We start from the raw sequence: 21,899 nt of genomic DNA, 5'->3' as shown, positions 1-21,899 counted from the left end.
TAGAACTGTTTAGCCATAATGACCATCGTTATGTTTGGAGGAAAAAGGGGGAGACTTGCGAACCGAAGAACACCATCCCAACTGTGAAGCACGGGGGTGGCAGCATCATGTTGTAGGGGCTCTTTCCTCCAGGAGGGACTGGTGCACTTCACAAAATAGATGGCATCATGAGGAGGAAGACTATGTGGATATATTGAAGCAACATCTCAAGACATCAGTCAGGAAGTTAAAGCTTGGTTACAAATGGGTCTTCCAAATGGACAATGACCCCAAGCATACTTCCAAAGTTGTGGCAATTAAGGACAACAAAGTCAAGGTATTGGAGTGGCCATCACAAAGCCCTGACCTCAATCCTATAGAACATTTGTGGGCTGAACTGAAAAATTGTGTGCGAGCAAGGAGGCCTACAAACCTGACTCAGTTACACCAGCTCTGTCAGGAGGAATGGGCTAAAATCCACCGTACTTGTGGAAGGCTACCCAAAACGTTTGACCTAAGTTAAACAATTTAAAGGCAATGCTACCAAATACTAACTGAGTGTATGTAAACTTCTGACCCACTAGGAATGTGAAGACAGAAATAAAAGCTGAAATAAATCATTCTCTACTATTATTCTGACATTTCACATTCTTAAAATAAAGTGGTGATCCTAACTGACATAAGACAGGGAATTTTTACTAGGATTAAATGTCAGAAATTGTGAAAAACAGTTTAAATGTATTTGGCTAAGGTTTATGTAAACTTATGACTTCAACTGTATTTGGTTGAGCAAGAATAGTGGCAACCAGGGAAAATGTTGGGGGAATAAAATGTAACATGAAGTGGTTTCTGTGAGAAGCACAGGCAGGGGGCATGTCAGCGTAATTGTATTTATTCATTTTGGAGTAGAATGTCTTTTTAAAAAGTCACCCAAACTGAGCTTCTCAGTCCTTCTACATAAAATGTACACGACTTGATCTTCTTTCACTTCATATTTTCATCAGAATTGCTGAGGACACACAAGAGTCATTGTCTAACACTTAACTCATGATCCAAACTTCACTGACGCCTGCCCATGACTCTCAATGAGAGACACTTTTGAGTAAAGTTACACTACTCATCCGTTGGCAGGTTAGTTTGCACATTACCTTCATGCTCTGTGTGGGGGTTCTAAAGTCAAGAGAATGAGACATTATGAATACATTAGGTAAATTACATGCAATGCTATGCTAATGGTGTACTAATGCAGTCTGTAGCCTTTGACCTGTGTTCTACAGTGAATAATAAGCTTCACCAATACTTCTCCAGGATTTATGCTTTGTGCACAGCACACTGCAAACATGTCTGACACAGAAAACAGCTGGTGTCAAATATAAATATCAAAGTATGAATATTTTAAAGCGTATTCAATACATATTCAGAGGAAATATGCTAGATTTGAGGATGAAATATCAGATGCTCCTAAAGTGTTTTTCCATGGCCACGTTGGATAACCTAGCAGAGCTTTCATGTTGTTTTTATCTTACTGGCTGTATTGTAGCAAATACAGTAGATAAGTAATGAAATATTCAAAATGGGGGACAAAGGTAATTCTATAACACTCTTGTATTATTAAGGTACATTGATTACGGTGAGGTGTAAGGCGTAATAGGTCTGTATTGAAATAGCCTCAATGACACATTATAAACTGGGTGTTTCCAGCCCTGAATGCTGATTGGCTGACAGCCGTGGTATACGAGAACGTATACCATGGGTATGACAAAACAGTTATTTTTGCTGTTCTAATTACGTTGGTAACCAGTTTATAATAGCAATAAGGCACCTCGGGAGTTTGTGGTATATGGCCAGTATACCACGGCTAAGGTCTGTATCCAGGCACTCTGCGATGTGTCGTGCATAAGAACAGCCCATAGCCGTGGTATATTGGCCATATACAACAGCCCCTCATGCCTTATTGGTTAATTATATAACTTCAGTCCATTGTCAACATTGATTAAATGACTTCATAAAAACAACCCACCCCTGCCCTACTACCTAACCCTCTTACCCCCATGTTACCATTCAAATCCCACTAAACCCTCCTCTTGACTTGATTAGAGTCAAACTCATTTTCTAGGTGTTTTGAGGTTGTTTTTACAACCAGCACATTAGTAGTGGTCTAAAATCCCAGATTTCAGGTCCTGGTCCTAAAAAAAAGAACGTCCTCTATCAACTAACCTTATAAAACAAAGAAAAAAAACCAAACATGATACTGTTCAAACAAAAGTCCTCCTGTACTCACCATGTCATAGGTGGTGACCACCTTCTTCAGGACATCTGGTAGCTGGCCCTGGGGCTCCATGGTGGGGTACTGGTCCTTGAGGTTGAACACCAGGAGGGGGTTGTTGTCAGCCCCCGTCAGCCGGGAGGACAGGGCCAGGATGCACTGCTTCAGGTTGGCCACCGCCGAGAGGCCACACAGTTCCTTGAAGGGCACTATGGCATTCTGCAAAGGAACATGAACGCTTGGGTTGGTGTCCTGATGATGAACTAAAGACTTAGCATGTTATTGTATTGAAGACAAAGATCACTGGACAAAGTGGAAGATAAAAAACAACTCAAGCTTTCATAAATGGACAAGATGCAGAATATTGTACTGCAGACTAGGGACGTGACAAATTAAACAATTTTGTTAAAACGATAAGAAACATTCATCAAATTCCATGTGAATTCACAATGCAGATGTGCTGCTGCCAGCAACGGTTTGGGTCTCACGGTGCGTCCCTTTCAGATGGTTAAGCATTAATGTACCTCAATTCCACCTCGCAATGTTTGCATTTCCTTCTCAAAGTATTGCCATACAGGACTTCGCTGCTGTCGCTTGCCTTTCTCAGCCATTTTTCCAACTGTTAACGACAATGACGTAGTGGTGGAGAGTAGACTTCAAAATAACGTGTCGACTCCCATTTCTGAGTGTCCAGATTCAATTCCACTAGGAATCGACTCCTAAGATTGAGTATTTTGGGAATGGAGGAGACTGATGAGTTGCTGTACTTCCGAAAACACTTGCATCTTTCATAGTGAGCTAACGAGGGACGGAGAGAGAGGGGAGGGGCACAGTACAGGCAGGTCGACCAACAGGCAGACAGAGTCAGAACTGTGCACTTGGCCTAGGCTATTTATCGGCAATCAAAAGCTCTATCTCGCAATGCAATATCTCGCAATTTCTTGGCCTGCAATGTCTCAACTTCAGTAAAGCAGGGCCTATCATCAATGAATAGGCTAGGATATTGAGATGAGAGAGATGCAACACGTCACTCTCGGACTGTATCTGCACATATGCATGGGTTCACTTCACGCTGTTCACAGCGTGGTAGCCAGGGCAGCAAAACAGTAGTGAAGTGCCTCGTGCTTCAAAGCTCTTAGTTGTTGAGGAAATTGACCAACTATGCTGTTTACTTTCTGGATCTACATCATTTCTTTAACGTTAAAACATTCACACCCCTATTGCAGACAAAGTTGCAAAACAGTATTAGCCTCAAGGGTACTAGGGCATGAATGACAAGTGAATTATTACAGTTCAGAGTTCCCATTTGTTTTCATTTCAGTTTGGTTTTTTGTCATTTAAGATAAAGCTAACTGCTGTGACAAAGTTCACTTGAGTAATTATCTCATTCAGCTGGTTCATTATGAATGAAGATCAGTGATTAGATGATTCCTAATGTTTTCAATTATCTAACGTAGAAAATACCAACTGAGCTCTGTTAAGTTACCTAAGTTAATGTGGCCTATGTAGTTACTAATTAACAGGCGAGAAGTACAAGTACAGAGAAACACCCTGTGATAGGAAGTGGTTACGAGTACTTCTTACCTCCAAGAACCTTTGTTGGTTTTTGTTAGTGATTCGATCTCTCACACACACACACACACACACACACACACACACACACACACACACACACACACACACACACACACACACACACACACACACACACACACACACACACACACACACACACACACACACACACACACACCTTCCTGTGAAAGGCCCAATTTAAACAGTGTGTAAACAACCGGGAGGACAAACAGCCACAGAGAGAACGCCCAAGATGTGTTAGTCTCAGGGACAGTGGCCTGTTATCACATAATGACTGCAATGTAAACAGAGCGACCAAAATAAACCCTAATACACAATGCATAATGCACCACAAAAGACCAACCACACAGTGGGGGAACAATCGACTATGCAACTTCCTTCTGGCACATTTCTCAGTATTGCTTCAGACCAGAAAAGACCAGCTGTTTGAAGTAGGCTAGCTCATGGGGGGCCCAGTGGGAACCTAGTGAGCACACAGGAATGCACAAAAGCAGATGTAGGTGGATAGTCTGAACAGTCAAATTGTCATGTGGGTAGTGGGTAACAATAGCCTACTGTTCATCTTTTGGTCGATATATCTTTCAGTTATGTCCTGTTTCAAGCAATAAAAGATTGATCATTGCTGCTAACAGTTTACTAAGTGCAAATTTGAAGTAAAACACCATATCCGTTTTTTGATATTTTGAAAATTGGTGACGCACTAGTCTCGTTTCCACTCCACTTCGACATAATTTGTGGTAATCTGTCCTTTAGACAGCATACAGTAATCTCCTTCTAGAATTATTACTGACAAGCCCATAAGCGCCACAGTGCAGTATTACGTAACACGTTTTCCATTTTCTATATTAGAAGGTATGCTCATAAGCCACTACCTGGATATCTGAATCAACCCCAGGCCTCAGTGCTCCAGTGGGAATGTCACCAGTCTGGCTCTGAGCTTCGAAGTCTCCTTGAGTCTGTCTCGACTGTTGTGCAATACACATGGATTAGATCAAATCTGATTAAATCAAGTTTGGTGGCTTTGTTTTCTCTTGCCAAAAAGGCCTTTATTTTAGATGCTACACAGTCTTTGTAGTAAATCTCACTGTGATCCCCGCTTGACACTAGGGGTCAGTGTTCATATTCTAACAAAAACATTCCTATGTAGGCGGGTGAGTAAATAAACTTGGATTCAAAACGAGTCATCCACGACTTTATTAAAGCATGCACATTCCCCCCAAAATATGACATAATGTAGGCTAGCCTGGCCAATAGAAACTAGGAATAAATTGGTGATGTCTCACAAGTCAATCCTTAGGGATGGATCGAAATTTACACCATGGTTACTCAGGCCTACCTGTCTGACAGACGAAATTAGGCTGTAGGCGGCAATAGCCATAGATTTGTCAGTCAATTCCTCCACCCATCATGCATTCTTTAAATATCCTACCCTGTGTCAGTGAAGGGCTGTTAAGTTAAAACCAACACTCGAATTGAGAGGATATCTATTATTTTTTTAAATGGCAAAAAGCACAGGCCTACCCCTTGTTAGCTTAAGATTTTGAAGAAAATTAAATGGGATCCGATTATATAAAGTGATCGATAACAGTGCTTTGGTCCGCAATGTTTTATGCTAGAAACAAGCTGTAAAATACCCAGGAAAGACGTGACTCCGATGCATCCTTTCTTTGACATTAAGAGGCTGAGCTACAACCTTCTATAGCCGATGAGACAAAACAGACTTTGATTGGGAAGTAATCTAATTCTGTCACTATCAATCGATTAAGCTGTTCACCATGTACAATAGAAGATGATTAAACCCAGACAGCTTTTAGGGAAACACTTCTGACCATCTCTTGTTGGGTTAAGCCACAGAAGAAAAGTAGCCAGCAGTTAAAGCTTACATTTGTATGTGTCGGTAGACCTACTCTGTCTGGGGTGGAAAGGTAGGCCTACTCTGTCTGGGGTGGAAATGTAGGCCTACTCTGTCTGGGGTGGAAATGTAGGCCTACTCTGTCTGGGGTGGAAAGGTAGGCCTACTCTGTCTGGGGTGGAAAGGTAGGCCTACTCTGTCTGGGGTGGAAAGGTAGGCCTAACTTTTAAAAGAACCACGATCAGATTCCTAATCATTTGCAAACAGGGACAGCTTTGTTGCAAACCAAGTACACCGATTTGGCATTGGAGAAATATGATAAGATGAACACATAAGCTATCGCTCAGTCCATTCTTAGCCTGCAATTTTGGTAATTTGTGTGGTATTAAAAAAGATTATGTAGAATTGTAGAATTGCCTGACATTTTTATAAAAAGGAAAATAAAATCTCAGACCTGCAAATACAATAATAGATTCATGCAATGCTTTTACTATAAAGGAGATCTTTCCACTTCTACTGTTGTCCATGGTGGTCTGTGAGCCCACAACTTTCTGGCCCTCAGCCCTGTGCGCTATAAAGAATTCCTGCGTTGCCATGTGATGCTCTGGTCAGTCCAAGACGTGAGGGTAAACAGTAGACATGTTCTCTGCTATCCACTTTGTTTTAATTACTATTTTGGGTATAGGGGATGGTCACTTATAAAAAATAAAAAATTACGTTCAGTAAGGGATTAGGTCAAATATATTTTTCATTTCAGAGAGGTCCGATTTTCTCCATGTAACCCTTATTACAAATAATGTTCACTCCCTTACCTGCATGTTTTCTCTGAGGTCGGTGGCTTCCCTCAGTGGCAGTATGGCTGTCTTGAAGATGTCGTCCACAGCCTTGATGACCAGCACTCTCATGGTGGCATACTCCCGACTTCTCTTGCCCTTACGCACAGACAGTCCCCTCTTGTGAGGCTTGCCCCCGCCCCGTCGGTTGGTGATGGCCACATGGACGAATAGCCAGGCGTGGGGAAGGACTTCCCCCGTTAGCGATTGTAACGGTATGTGCCGGAATCCTGGCTGGAGACACTCGAAGGGGATTGTGTACTGGCCGATGAACTCGTCGCCAATGTAGTCATCATCAAGCACCACGAAGCGCACCATGGCCAACTCAGGTAGGTTTATCTGAAACTCAAAGCTTTCGTCAAACAGTGGGTTCTCCCCATTCTGATTGACAGTTTTAGTCCTTTGCTCTGCACAATCAGCAGGGATGCCATGGATCTCCACATAGACATAAGGGTCAACAACATCTCCTTTGGAGCCTGAGCCTTTGGGTTTGGGGAAGTTTTGTCCACTTATGATCTTTATGTGCAAGAGCTGAGGAGACACACCAGGTACTGAGTCTTTGGTGTTGGCACTGAAATATGACACCTGCTCCCTCATTATGGCTGGTCGCAGCACATAACCACAGTTCCCATTCTGACGGAACCAGCCAATGTTTAGGTCCATCATCAGGCCGGGGGTCTGGTAGTTCATTGCCACGATCTGGCAACCACACTTCCAGAAGTCCTGAGGGTTCATGTTACTGGAGTCGATCCGCATTGGGCTGGGGTAGACTCTCGCCAATAATTTCTTGTTGTAGTTAACAAAGTCGCCTGGGAAGTCATTGGCACAGCGACTGGCAAAGACCTCATTGAACGAGCAAAGTTCCCAGTGCTTCTGGCTTTGGAAAGCTGTTGGGAAGTCTTTGAACGCAATCGATTTACACAACGTTACCAGGTCAGAGAGGTCCTTGGACAGCTGGAACTTTTTCAGTGGGATGCTCTGTTGTTCGTCGGCTTCAATGTTCATTCTTTGGGACATCTCAGCCCCCTCATCCTCATCAGTCACTTCGCCCTCTGAGCTAATGCAAGTCGTGCCCAGCTTCTTCCCCTTCAGCAGGATCTTACACTTGAGGTCAAAGGGTGAGGGCAGGTAGCTGTCCTCAGGTGAAGGTGGATCCATGTAAATCTTATCACCAAGAATCTTTTTCAAGTGCTGAAACATGACCTTCTGCTGCTTTAAGGAGCAGTGGTTCTCCAGACACAATATCAGGGGAAAGTCAGATGCAACAAAGGCATATTTGTTGATGATGTCACAGACACTGCAGAAGACTATCTGCGAGGTCATTGTGTGGCCAGTGTAAATGACAGGCTCATTATCTGGTCCATCCCAGACATCTAGTTCTACACTACGACAGCCCATTTTGAGGGCACGGATGTACCCTGTAATGTCAGAGGGGCCTCTAAACTGATCCTCGATCAGGTATGTGTTGTGGGAAGCGTTGATGTAATAGTGGGACAAGGGCTGGTTCATGTCCTGACACACTGTTTTTTGTTCAGGGTCAAAGATGTGGCACTCTGGCGACATAAGATAATTGGTAAACCCATCAAGGGAGAGCCAGCCCTTGAGCTGCCCCTCTTTGGAAGGTTCATACCTCTGAATGACCTCCAGACTGGTGTCTTCACTTACTTGTGCCATACCCTGCTCAGCCTCCAGAAACATAGTTAAGTCCTTGGTATCTAGAAATTCCTTGTTGCTAGAGAACTGGACAAGAAGGAAATACATTTCTGGTCTTGTGCAAAGGTCATGAAAGACTTCAATGAACTCCTCCTTAGTCACACCACATCCCACCGTATCTTTAGATTTGTGAAACTCTTTAAACTTGAGTTCAATCTTAACGTTTTTGAGTCCAGGGTTTAGGTTTTTAATTAGCTGCACGGCAGCACATAGACTGATGTGCTTGCTGTTGTTTGCATCAGCCTGCTCAAAGAGGTCACCGAGCCAGGAGGAGCGCATGTTGTTCTGGTTGCTCTCAATCATATTCAGTGTGTGTTTCCCATAGGATATCAGGTATCTAAGCCCGGTCACCCATATGTTGGCCATATCGGCAGAGTTTGCAACCAAGTCCAAAGACTCATAGTTCTCCCCATAGATGATTGAGAAGGCACAGTCCTCTGATATCTGATCATATATTCCGTTGGTCCTAAACGTTTCTGTGTTTTTCCCTGTCCGCACCTCTTTGATGGACTTGACATCAATTTTGGCTTTCTCTGACTCTTTTTTGGAGGGTTCCCACCTTAGAGACTGCATGTCCGCGTCCAGGAGGAAGTAGCGGTGGTAAACGCGGGAGTTGGAGCGGACCTTCTTCAGTTCAGAGCCGTCCACCATGGCGTTGATGCAGTCGCTCGCACTGCTGATCTTCTTCTCAGTGGGCATGCTGCTGAACGAAACCGTCTTCTTCCTCTCTTTGTGCAGCCTCGAGCCATCCTGAGGAAGAGAAAAGCAAAAACCTGAATACCTGTTCTGTAAACCAGTAGAAAATAAGTAAATCACTTTAGATTTAGAGGTAAAAAGAGGGGCTGAATACTCTTTCAATCACTTCTCTGAGCTGGAAGCAAAATATTTAATTTATGAGATATACTATAGGCCAACTGAAAAAGTGGGAGTATTCCTGACTGTATGACAAAGCATTTGCGCATGTGTCTGCCTATTGAAATGGGTTGATTATTTCACTACCATTTGCTATGAAATCTGTTACAACTTAGCATTCCTTGATGATTGGAGCTGCCTAATGTCAGTGTTTGACTTCTAACTGCAATTCTTTTGGAGCAGCAGGTAGCCTAGTGGTTAGAGTGTTGGGCCAGTGACCAAAAGGTTGCTGGATCGAATCCCCGAGCTGACAAGGTAAAAAAAATAAAAAAAATCTGTCATTCTGCCCCTGAACAAGACAGTTGGCCTACAGTGGGTTGTCAGTGTAAATAATTATTTGTTCTTAACTGACTAGCTTAGTCAAATAAAGGTTAAATGGAAAAAATAAAAACATTTAAAATTGTGAGCAATCTCTATTAAACAGTATTTTACCTTTCAGGCTTAACCCCAGAGAAACTATGTATTAACTAAGTTATGATTCATTAGTTTCAGAAGGACCAAAAAAAATTGATAATTTCTTAAAATAGCCACGAAGAGCATTGTGAAGTATAAAACATAATGTTCAAATACTGGGCATAATGCAGTGGTATGGTAGCCTGCTAATTCTCTTTGTCCATGTTGCTGCAGGCCTTTATGGTCTAGAGGTCATCAATGTTTCCTTTTCAGCCCTACCTCTCAGAGCCCAGAGGGAGAGAACTATCGAACTAAACTTGGCTCAATAAAATAAAATAATTAAAACATTCCTGTGAAATGCGTGCTGTTAAATTCTTGACTCTGGGGAAGCAAGTCACACTCCGATCAAAGAGGAAGCGGCCAGTATATGGGATATAATCAGTTGGGATAGGCAGTAGGGATGGGGATTTGAAATAATTTCACTATATGAATAGTATCATGAATTTTTTTCATTTATTTGGATATTCTAAATACGTGTACGTTTTTAACCTGAGCATTGCTGCTGCGCGAGGGAGAGAGGCTCAAACAACATTTTATTGGTTGTGTACACAGATTTGCAGATGTTATCGTAGGTGCAGCGGAATGCTTGCGTTTCTAGCTCCAACAGTGCAGTAATACCTAGAAATAAAAAATATAAAAAAGACAATCCAGAAAAATAAATATCAGAACGAGCAATGTCAGAGACTGGAATATTAAGAAACTGGAGAGGAGAAAGAAAGAGAGAGAGCGAGAGACATCTCGGCTACAGCCAAAACTAGCTAACTTGTAGCAGCCACAATATTATTTATCATCCCATACAACAGTACCTGTCTTGACTGGAGTAGCCTAGAGAAGCTATAGTTAGCTAGGCTAAATGCCGGGCTTTCTCCCCAACCCCATTCCGATAAAACAATATCCTACTTGTTGGTTGCTCGTTGTAGCCTACTCCTACTCCTTCTCATTTTGCAAACTGTTAATTCCATAATTGTATTCCATCTTGCATTGAATTAGTGAACTCTCACTCCACTTGCTACATGTTGAGCCTCTTTGCCACTTCGATTGGCCAACATAAACAACAAGCTACACATGATACCTGAAGGCTACCGGTCGGCTACCTGTCTTTTTAAATGGGGCGCAGGCAGCACACCATTTTAAGATGAATTACATCCTCGAAGGAATGTTGCCAAGCTATCCTAGTGTCTAAATATTTGACCTTGGATAAGTGCTTCAAACTGAAACTATAGGCTGTAGAGAGCTTAAAATAACTTTAGGGGGAACATAAACAATTGTTAAAAGAGCATGTTTCAGCATGGGTTAATTAATGCATCATAATTTCTCACTCTAATATACAGTATCTACTGCTGTACATATCATTCTTAGTATATCTTGTTTAAATTCATCAAGTGTACATGCATATAAATTGCATTTGGATTACTGTTACAGTGCTATTCAGGTTCGTTCCGACATTTGTTGATATCTTGTTTGTTTTTTGGAGGATTATTTGACATTTTACTGCATTGTTAGGCGCTAGTAACATAAGCATTTCACTGAACCCACTATTACATCTGCTAAACTGTGTACGCATCCAATAAACTGGTTTGATGAGATGCTAACAAAGAGGTCAAAGCAAAGTTGAGAGCAGCATACCATTTATGGTGCGTCACATGATGTGAAAAACACTGGTTGTTGACATATCTTGTGTATACGTCTTTCCTAACTCCCCCCAACCCCTTCTATTTTTCTTGAGAACTGAGGACCGTTACCTTGAAGGATCTCCTTCAACAATTGTGTTGCTCGACTTAAGGTGCCTGTCACAGTGCATTATGGGTGAACCACAATGAGTCCCCCCCCCTAAAAAGGATCTAGTAGTGTATTGGCCACGTGCGTGACATTTCCCAAGTAGTCCGTGTCATTGTGTTCCAGCACCTTTATTTTCAACCTTTCCACATTCAAGCTGAACTAAATAAAACATGAATTCTGCATCAATTGACTAGCATCAGGTGAAGCCTTCAATGCATGCTGAAAGTGCCTGACTTATGAATGAATAGATTCCATTTCCATTTGCTGATGAAAAGATTCATGACATTACTAAGCGGTTCCAATTTGTTTTCACCCAATATTTTGGATGCCTTTTTTTAAGGCCAATTGGAAGTTTAAAATGGGCATTCAAAATACATAGACAAGCGTGCTGCTGGTTCTCGTGTAAGTTGTTTATACTGAAATAAACAGCATGCATATGGCGCTATAGATGTGGGGAAGCCTTCAGCGCCCATCGTCCTGCAACGAACGCACTGCCATTCCTGATCAAATGGCCTGCGATGTTCAATGTCCCAAGGCCTGCCATGTGATCTTGTCCACGCTTGTGTGCACTTACTAAGAGTAATGGCTCTCATGAAAGTCTATGTGCTTCACCCCCAGGGCAAAGTCCATTGAAAATGTATTACCTTTGGGTCAAGAAAAATCTGACTACCCTTTTTCTAGACAGAGTTGAATGACAGACATTAACTGCTGAAAATGTAAGTTTATGATTGACTATGAGCACCACCAAATATATACGGAACAAAAAATATAAAACGCAACATGTAAAGTGTTGGTCCCATGTTTCATGAGCCAAAACAAAAGATCCCAGAAATGTCCCATACACACAAGCTTATTTCGCTCAGATTTTGTGCACAAATTTGTTTATATCCCTGTGAGCATTTCTCCTTTGCCAAGATAATCCATCCACCTGCCAGGTGTGGCATATCAAGAAGCTGATTAAACAGCATGATCATTACACAGGTTCGTCACACAACACAATGCCACAGATGTCTCAAGTTGAGGGAGTGTGCAATTGGCATGCTGACTGCAGGAATGTCCACCAGAGCTGTTGCCAGAGAATTTAATATTAATTTCTCTACCATAAGTTGCCTCCAATGTCGTTTTAGAGAATTTGGTAGTACGTCCAACCGGCCTTACAACCGCAGACCAAGTGTATGACGTTGTGTGACGAGCGGTTTGCCGATGTCAACTTTATGAACAGAGTGCCCCATGCTGGCGGTTGGGTTGTGGTATGGGCAGGCATAAGCTACAGATTGTATCAATGGTAATTTGAATGCACAGAGATACCGTGAAGAGATCCTGAGGCCCATTGTTAGAATACTTAGAACATGTGAACAACTACAAATACCTAGGTGTCTGGTTAGACTGTAAACCCGCCTTCCAGACTCACATCAAACGTCTCCAATCCAAAGTTAAATCTAGAATTGGCTTCCTATTTCACAACAAAGCATCTTTCACTCATGCTGCCAAACATACCCTCGTAAAACTGACCATCCTATCGATCCTCGACTTCGGCGATGTCATTTACAAAATAGCCTCCAACACTCTACTCAACAAGCTGGATGCAGTCTATCACAGTGCCATCCGTTTTGTCACCAAAGCTCCATATACTACCCACCACTGCGACCTGTACGCTCTCGTTGGCTGGCCCTCACTTCATACTCGTCGCCAAACCCACTGGCTCCAGGTCATCATCATGCTAGGTAAAGTTCCCCCTTATCTCAGCTCGCTGGTCACCATAGCAGCACCCACCTGTAGCACGCGCTCCAGCAGGTAGGTAGGTATATATATATATATCTCTCTGATCACCCCCAAAGCCAATTCCTCCTTCGGCCGCCTCTCCTTCTAGTTCTCTGCTGCCAATGATTGAAACGAACTACAAAAATCTCTAAAACTGGAAACACTTATCTCCCTCACTAGCTTGAAGCACCAGCTGTCAGAGCAGCTCACAGATTACTGCAGCTGTACATAGGCCATCTATAATTTAGCCCAAACAACTACCTCTTCCCCTACTGTATTTATTTATTTATTTATTTATTTATTTATTTATTTTGCTCCCCATTATTTCTACTTTGCACTTTCTTCCACCGCAAATCTACCATTCCAGTGTTTTACTTGCTATATTGTATTTACTTCGCCACCATGGCCTTTTTTGCCTTTACCTCCCTTATCTCACCTCATTTACTCACTTTGCAGCAGGTAGCCTAGTGGTTAGAGCATTGGACTAGTAACCGAAAGGTTGCTACATCGAATCCCCGAGCTGACAAGGTTAAAATATGTCGTTCTGCCCCTGAACAAGGCAGTTAACCCACTGTTCCTAGGCCGTCATTGAAAATAAGAATTTGTTCTTAACTGACTTGCCTAGTTAAATAAAGGTTAAAAAAATAATAATAATAAATGTAAAACACTTATTTTTCTACTATATTATTGACTGTATGTTTGTTTTACTCCATGTGTAACTCTGTGTTGTTGTATGTGTCAAACTGCTTGCTTTATCTTGGCCAGGTCGCAATTGTAAATGAGAACTTGTTCTCAACTTGCCTACCTGGTTAAATAAAGGTGAAATAAAAATAAATAAATACAATTGTTGTGCCATTCATCACCACCATCACCTTATGTTTCAGCATGATAATGCACAGCCATATGTCACAAGGATCTGTACACAATTCCTGGAAGCTGAAATGTCCCAGTTCTTCCATGGCCAGCATACTCACCACACATCACCCACTGAGCAGGTTTGGGATGCTCTGGATAGACGTGTACGACAGCGTGTTCCAGTTTCCGCCAATTTCCAACAACTTTGCACAGCCACTGAAGAGTGGGACAACATTCCACAATCAAGTCTGATCAACTCTATGCAAAGGAGATTTGTCACGTTGTGAGGCAATTGGTGGTCACACCAGATACTGACTGGTTTTCTGATCCACACCCTTACCTTTGTTAAGGTGTCTGTGACCAACTGATTCATATCTATATTCCCAGTCATGTGAAATCCATAGATTAGGGCCTAATAAATTCATTTCAAATGACTGATTTCCTTATATGAAGTGTAACTCAACAAAATCTTTGCATTCTTTGCATTTATATATTTTTTGACAATGTATTCCTATCAACCATGTTGAATGCCAAGCTAGTTTGAGTAGAAATTCTAACATGCTTTGCTGATGAAGAAAATTAGAATCACATTTTTGTCAAAACAGTTGCATAGCCTAGAGTTTCAGTTGATTTCGTTGTAACACTTGAGGTGTGGACACCAAATCTATTATGCTATAAGATTTAGCTAAATAAGAATCACAGGCTGTGAGTACACTACAGACTTCATAGCCTACAAACAATAGTAGGCAAGGTCAAATATTTTCTTTAGTACGGTATATGAAAGTGTTGACCCGTCTGATGCTGTGGTTCCTCATCCTGGTGAAAGAATAGCAACAGCATCCTGACATTTTATCTATTCTAGTCGGCTACTTCCTGCCCCTCATTCTCATCCTTGAGGTTGAAATGAGACAAAAGGGAAGGCCACATTGAGCCATGAATGCACTTTAAAAGACAGACAAGCCTCTCTGCAGGCAGGGCTAGAGCTTTTCTTTCATTCTATAGTCTGCCGGTGTACACAGAGGATTAAAAAAGGTACAACTCAAAGGATTTCATGTTCAACACAGTGCTGGGAGACATGTTCAGAAATATAGGACTTCGTCACAGAGAAATGAAAAGATCCTCCAATACACTCTATAGGCCTACAACTCAATTGTATGACCGGATTCCAAAACGTAAACCATTGTAAACATGTCTGGGAGGTATGGTCCACAGATTGTAGCCTATGAATCTTCTACCTTTGAGAAAGCTTCAGTATTTCATATGAATAAGTGGCGATTGTGATGAAGAACTACTGGTGAGCTATTTTGTTTAACACCATTACTGGCAGAGGTCTAAACTTCACTGTAACCCCCACTCGTCTGGTCTTGTAGATAAATGAAATCAGCACATCTTTCTTTTACAACCTATACATTAGCACATCTTTACACGTTATACATTAGCACATCTTTACACGTTATACATTAGCACATCTTTACACGTTATACATTGCATAACAGCTCATCATAGCTGTTTTAACAAAGCCAGTCACAGAGAAATTAGTTGAAAGAAGAAAAAAAAAATAAAAAAAAAAGAATACCCTGTCATTATAAATTTGGCTTGGCTTTGTGCGTAAAAAAAAAAAAAAAGAAGGAGGACTGTTGCATCACTATTTGTTTCAAAACGCCAAATTCTAGATTGAGAAGCGCACTATAAAAATATTGGCCAACACTGCATTAGATTTAAACAAACTCATCCACAAGCGTATGCTGTGGATAAGGAAAAAACATTAATACAGTAGATTATCGCAATATTTTGCGATTTTATATTGAAACTGTGACGCCAAGTATCGATTTGTAATGTCAGCGATCGCTAGTCAGTTGTACCTGCCCCAAAACTCTGGTATATCATCCTATAACTAGTTCCCCATATTTTTCATTGTTTTAAATGGTGAGCCAACATGTTTTGTGTACTTTTACCTCTCATGGCTTTCTACTGTCCCTCTGCAGCAGACATGTAGTGAGCAATGTGTTTGAAACATCAAATCACAATAAAATCACAGTATCGAATCACAACACATAGAACTGTGATACATAGAATCGCAACACATCGGCACCTAAGTATTGTGATAATATCTACAGTGAGGGAAAAAGGTATATGATCCCCTGCTGATTTTGTACGTTTGCCCACTGACAAAGAAATTATCAGTCTATAAATTTAATGGTAGGTTTATATGAACAGTGAGAGACAGAATAACAACCAACAAAACAAGAAAAACACATGTCAAAAATGTTATAAATTGATTTGCATTTTAATGAGGGAAATAAGTATTTGACCCCTCTGCAAAACATGACTTAGTACTTGGTGGCAAAACCCTTGTTGGCAATCACAGAGGTCAGACGTTTCTTGTAGTTGGCCACCAGGTTTGCACACATCTCAGGAGGGATTTTGTCCCACTCCTCTTTGCAGATCTTCTCCAAGTCATTAAGGTTTCGAGGCTGACGTTTGGCAACTCGAACCTTCAGCTCCCTCCACAGATTTTCTATGGGATTAAGGTCTGGAGACTGGCTAGGCCACTCCAGGACCTTAATGTGCTTCTTCTTGAGCCACTCCTTTGTTGCCTTGGCCATGTGTTTTGGGTCATTGTCATGCTGGAATACCCATCCACGACCCATTTTCAATGCGCTGGCTGAGGGAAGGAGGTTCTCACCCAAGATTTTACGGTACATGGCCCCGTCCATCGTCCCTTTGATGCGGTGAAATTGTCCTGTCCCCTTAGCAGAAAAACACCCCCAAAGCATAATGTTTCCACCTCCATGTTTGACGGTGGGGATGGTGTACTTGGGGTCATAGGCAGCATTCCTCCTCCAAACACGGCGAGTTGAGTTGATGCCAAAGAGCTCCATTTTGGTCTCATTTGACCACAACACTTTCACCCGGTTGTCCTCTGAATCATTCAGATGTTCATTGGCAAACTTCAGACGGGCATGTATACGTGCTTTCTTGAGAAGGGGGACCTTGCGGGCGCTGCAGGATTTCAGTCCTTCACGGCGTAGTGTGTTACCAATTGTTTTCTTGGTGACTATGGTCCCAGCTGCCTTAAGATCATTGACAAGACCCTCCCGTGTATTTCTGGGCTGATTCGTCACCGTTCTCATGATCATTGCAACTCCACAAGGTGAGATCTTGCATGGAGCCCCAGGCCGAGGGAGATTGACAGTTCTTTTGTGTTTCTTCCATTTGCGAGTAATCGCACCAACTGTTGTCACCTTCTCACCAAGCTGCTTGGCGATGGTCTTATAGCCCATTCCAGCCTTGTGTAGGTCTACAATCTTGTCCCTGACATCCTTGGAGAGCTCTTTGGTCTTGGCCATGGTGGAGAGTTTGGAATCTGATTGATTGATTGCTTCTGTGGACAGGTGTCTTAATACAGGTAACAAGCTGAGATTAGGAGCACTCCCTTTAAGAGTGTGCTCCTAATCGCAGATCGTTACCTGTATAAAAGACACCTGGGAGCAGGAAATCTTTCTGATTGAGAGGGGGTCAAATACTCATTTCCCTCATTAAAATGCAAAACAATTTATAACATTTTTGACATGGGTTTTTCTGGATTTGTGTTGCTGTTACTCTGTCTCCACTGTTCAAATAAACCTACCATTACAATTATAGACCGATCATTTCTTTGTCAGTGGGCAAACGTACAAAATCAGCAGGGGATCAAATACTTTTTTCCCTCACTGTAAATCATGAGGTCCCTGGGAATTCCCAGCCCTAGCTAGGAGAAACATTGTCTCGACATGAATAAACTCTTTAAAATGTTACTCGTGCCTTCAATTCTTTTGGCATTTCCAGGAAAAGCCTTTATTTAACTAGGCAAGTCAGTTAAGAACAAATTCTTATTTACAATGATGACCTACCCCGGCCGAACCCTAACGACGCTGGGCCAATTGTGCGCTGCCCTATGGAACTCCCAATCCTGGCCGGTTGTGATACAGCCTGGAATCGAACCAGGGTCTGTAGAGCCCCAAGACATCTTTTGAGAAGGAAAGGAAAAGTGGTAGTTTTTGCTCTTGGCAACTAGGATCATAGTCGTACATCCCGGCTAGCCTGGTTGTCATAAATGGTTAGTAACATTATAGCTTTGATACATCAGGGCCTTTACATCTGCAAAATCTTAAAAGTCAAGCTTATCAGCAGGCAAAGTCTGTGTGGAATTTACGAGTTAGATTTAACCTAGTCTACAAATGCAGGTGAAAGTCTCAACCATGACATTATTCAGGGTTTGGCAGCATGAAGCCATGAAAACTGTATTATTCCTTGAAGCCATGGCATTCCAGAGACACATTCATCTCTTGTATCAACACGTCACATCTGGTAACAGGACTCTGGCCATGTTAATCGAACACTTTCTCACCCTTGCTCTGTGGTGTAATTGAAGAGAAGGCAGGCTGTACTTTAATGGGTACTAATCAATCTCAGGGCCCCACCACTTCATTTTTACCCCCTGCAGAGCCTAACCAGAGTTTCACATACATCTCTGTGCTGTGAGGAAGGATCTAATCTAAAAGTAAATTATTCAAAATAAGTACATCACTCCAGACAGAAGTGCTTCTGGAGGAGCTTTCCTGAGGCTTAGAAAAAGCCAAAATGCATGACTGAAGATAATCCATGTGATCTGGACAAGAATTTTGACTTTATCTTTGGAAGGAGTTTTCATTCGTGTTGGCCTTTAGGTGTGGCTGCTAATCAGGATTTCCTCTTGCGCTCAGTGAGGACTGGCTTCAGCTCCCCAAGCAAGAAAACGATACCACAGAACCCCCCCCCCCCCCTTCCTGAAAATATAATTCTGCGTCTTATGTAATGGCCAAAGTCAGCAGGGTGTTTTTAGTCACTTACACATGATTTCATTAAGACTCAAAATTATCCTGAAAGAGAAACATTTCTTGATGCTAAAAGGAAATCCTCAAGAACATACTTTTTAGGGATGATAACGACAACCATACAATCTCCAATGTTTCAATTTAGCCTACTTGCTCAGCAGAGATTCTTACTTTATTACCAGCATACTGGTCCACAATCCATTTCATTAATAGATTTTAACTGGATATTAAAAATGTCCAATTTCTGAAGCAACACAAAATCAGTGTTTTGTTATTCTACGATGATGCTGTATCCAGACAATCCCAGGAGTCTGCTGATCTGAGGTGCTGTCGTAATTAAGAATGACACAGGCCCAATTATCATCACGCGTAGGCCTGCGTTGGTAAAGCAACCATGCTGAGAGGTCCACAACTGACTCACTCTTGCGTGTTGGACAATTTGTGGAATCCAAATAGGTCATAAGTTGCAGACGCCAACCTCACCAGTGTATGAGAAATGATATTGAAATTCTCCCTTTATTTCCAGATACTGGATGTCCTGATTTCCTTTGCAAATGTTTAGGCCTAATACATAGGCAGGTCAGATTCTGCAAAGGTCTACACCTGGAGTTCTTGTCACTTTGCACATAGAGATCGATTGTGGTTTTACTTTTCCCAGAAATACCCAGAGACATGATGTTCGATAAATTTAATAACAATAGGCCTAGCTAAACCTGTGCAGGGCTTAGCGGCATGGGGAGATTTGGAGAGTATTTTTGTCTCCCTGCATTACATTTGAGTGTGTTCAGCTGCCAAAAACTCCCGTAGGATTCTGAATTCCCTAATAGACTGAAACCCCCTTTACTGGTTCAATGAGCAGTTCAGGACTGTCTGTACGTCTGAAGAATTCACAGGGGACCTATTACAGTCCAGACCAAGTGCATTGTATAGAGCATCACACAAGAGACCAACCACGACTGCTGCATAATGTGATCATCAGTATTAGTCTACATCTATGCTAGGCTAAATACTATAGAATTCTCAACACCGATATTTGACTTTATAAATTATCATTCAAATGATAATGTTACCAAGGGACATTCAACAGCACTAAACTCCAGAAGTGCAGATAGGTTGGCAGCTAAATGTGTAATCTGAAATCTTATTATAGCATAAAGGGGATATTGCTCATCATTTTGTCCCTTATCAGGCTCTCGTCTCAATAACATCAAACGCTCAAAAGGGAAAAGAGCATTGGCTTTGATACCTGAGCCCAGACTGAACTTTCCCCCGACTACAATGTGAAGAAGCCTCCCTATGTGGAGAAGGCTCGTGCCCCCCACTCTGTGACTGCAACCTCATCTACCACTCTGACCTCCAAACACCAGGGTTCATTCACATCCACAGAGCAGATTGAGACCATAGTCACATTTTAAAGAGCACATCTGAAAACAGCCATTAGGAGTCAGCCATGCTGGCTTAGGTTTTACTATATAAAAGGGTAATTTAGATGCATTAATAGGCTAGGAGTCACAGCAAATATCATATATGTTTATGGTAGGCTATTTCCAGGGTTGACCACATTGGCAAACAGTGCTTTCAAGGATATTTCATATTTAGGAACATGGTGGGTGTTGGATGTGGGAAACATGGAGTAAAAGCCTGTTTTAGGTGGAAACTATGGACTGATGCTGGATGTGGCTGTTATACCACTGAGGAACCTGACAAATGCCCAGCTGTTCACGTTGTAATTTGGTATCAGACCTGAGTCAAATCAACCATAAAATAGATAACTAGCATGGGAGCCATGGAGAGGATTTCCTGAATTATGTGTGCCTGAACTGATATGAATTATCTTAAAAACCCTGTTTTGAAGCTAAAACCATGGTCTTTCAGAAATGAATATTGCAATGTCTGGTTAACCTCCAGGATCAGGTGTCTCTCTCAAAATGGAGGGCTAAATAAAAACTCATTCTGCAGCTCTCTCTGTAAGAAACTAGACCCCATTTACAAATGTTCTTCATGCAAAATGCATGCTTTTAGTGTTAAGGAAAGTTAATTGTGGGGAAAATGAATCAGAATCACCTTTATTCACCATGTACATTTGATTGTACAGGAATTTGACTCAGAAATGGTGCTGTGCACAGTTAGACAGACAAAAACATTTGAGGTTATAAAGCTAGAATACTTAATATTTCTAGGAGCACAGTGATTGTACGTACATATCCCAACCAGAAGCCATGATTACAGGTAACATCTGAGGTAAAGGCTAGAGCTGCAGCTTTCAAGGAGCGGAACACTAATCCGGACGCTTATAAGAAATCCCGCTAAACCCTCCAACAAACAAACAGGCAAAGCATAAATACAAAACCAAAATCGAATCCTAATACACCGGCTCTGAAGCTACATTTACATAAGTATTCAAAACCTTTACAAAGTACTTTGTTGAAGCACCTTTGGCAGCGATTACAGCCTCGAGTCTTATTGAGTATGATGCTAAAAGCATGGAACACCTGTATTTGGGGAGTTTCTCCAATTCTTGTCTGCAGATCTTCTCAAACTTTGTCAGGTTGGATGGGAAGCGTCGCTATACAGCTATTTTCAGGTCTCTCCAGAGATGTTCGATCGGGTTCAAGTCCGGGCTCTGGCTGGGCAACTGAAGGACATTGAGACTTGTCCCGAAGCCACTCCTGTGTTTTCTTGGCTGTGTGTTTAGGGTTGTTGTCCTGTTGGCCCATGGTGCATTTTCATGCCAACCAGGTAGGCTATACTCCTGTTGTAAAGATAAGCATTGTGCTTAATATTAGGAAAGTTGAGAAATAAAAAAAGTAGGCCTAGCCTATAGAAAGCTGATAGGATACTCCTCTTTTTAGTAGAGGTCATCACTGTTTTCACACGCAATTGCATAGCCTATAGAAATTATGCGCAACATGAGCTCATGATTAGATTTTCGATTACGTTTGCATTGATGTCAGAGTGATTAGAGGGACAAACGAGTGCTGAGTACTAGGCAGTTAGCTAGTTTGGTAGGCTACTAATGACCATCAGCAGCATGAGAGCTTGGG

General features: G+C 41.9%; 1 protein-coding gene across 1 annotated transcript in view; it reads right to left on the bottom strand.

Annotated features, from left to right (window-relative positions):
• The window catches only part of LOC106582018 (inactive phospholipase C-like protein 2), a 52,529-nt gene that overhangs the window by 12,247 nt on the left and 18,383 nt on the right, over nucleotides 1-21,899 (bottom strand). The window contains exons 2-3 of the mRNA XM_082962577.1: nucleotides 6,506-8,989; nucleotides 2,261-2,464 (exon numbers count right to left, since the gene is read on the bottom strand). Of these exons, the coding sequence (XP_082818703.1) occupies nucleotides 2,261-2,464; nucleotides 6,506-8,989 (2,688 nt within the window). The remainder of the gene's footprint in view (nucleotides 1-2,260; nucleotides 2,465-6,505; nucleotides 8,990-21,899) is intronic.

The sequence above is a fragment of the Salmo salar genome, chromosome 02 (assembly GCF_965601325.2).
Source record: "Salmo salar chromosome 02, fSalSal1, whole genome shotgun sequence".
Classification (NCBI taxonomy): Eukaryota; Metazoa; Chordata; class Actinopteri; order Salmoniformes; family Salmonidae; genus Salmo; species Salmo salar.
Note: the sequence above shows the minus strand (reverse complement) of the source record. Positions and strands in the feature narration are given on the sequence as shown.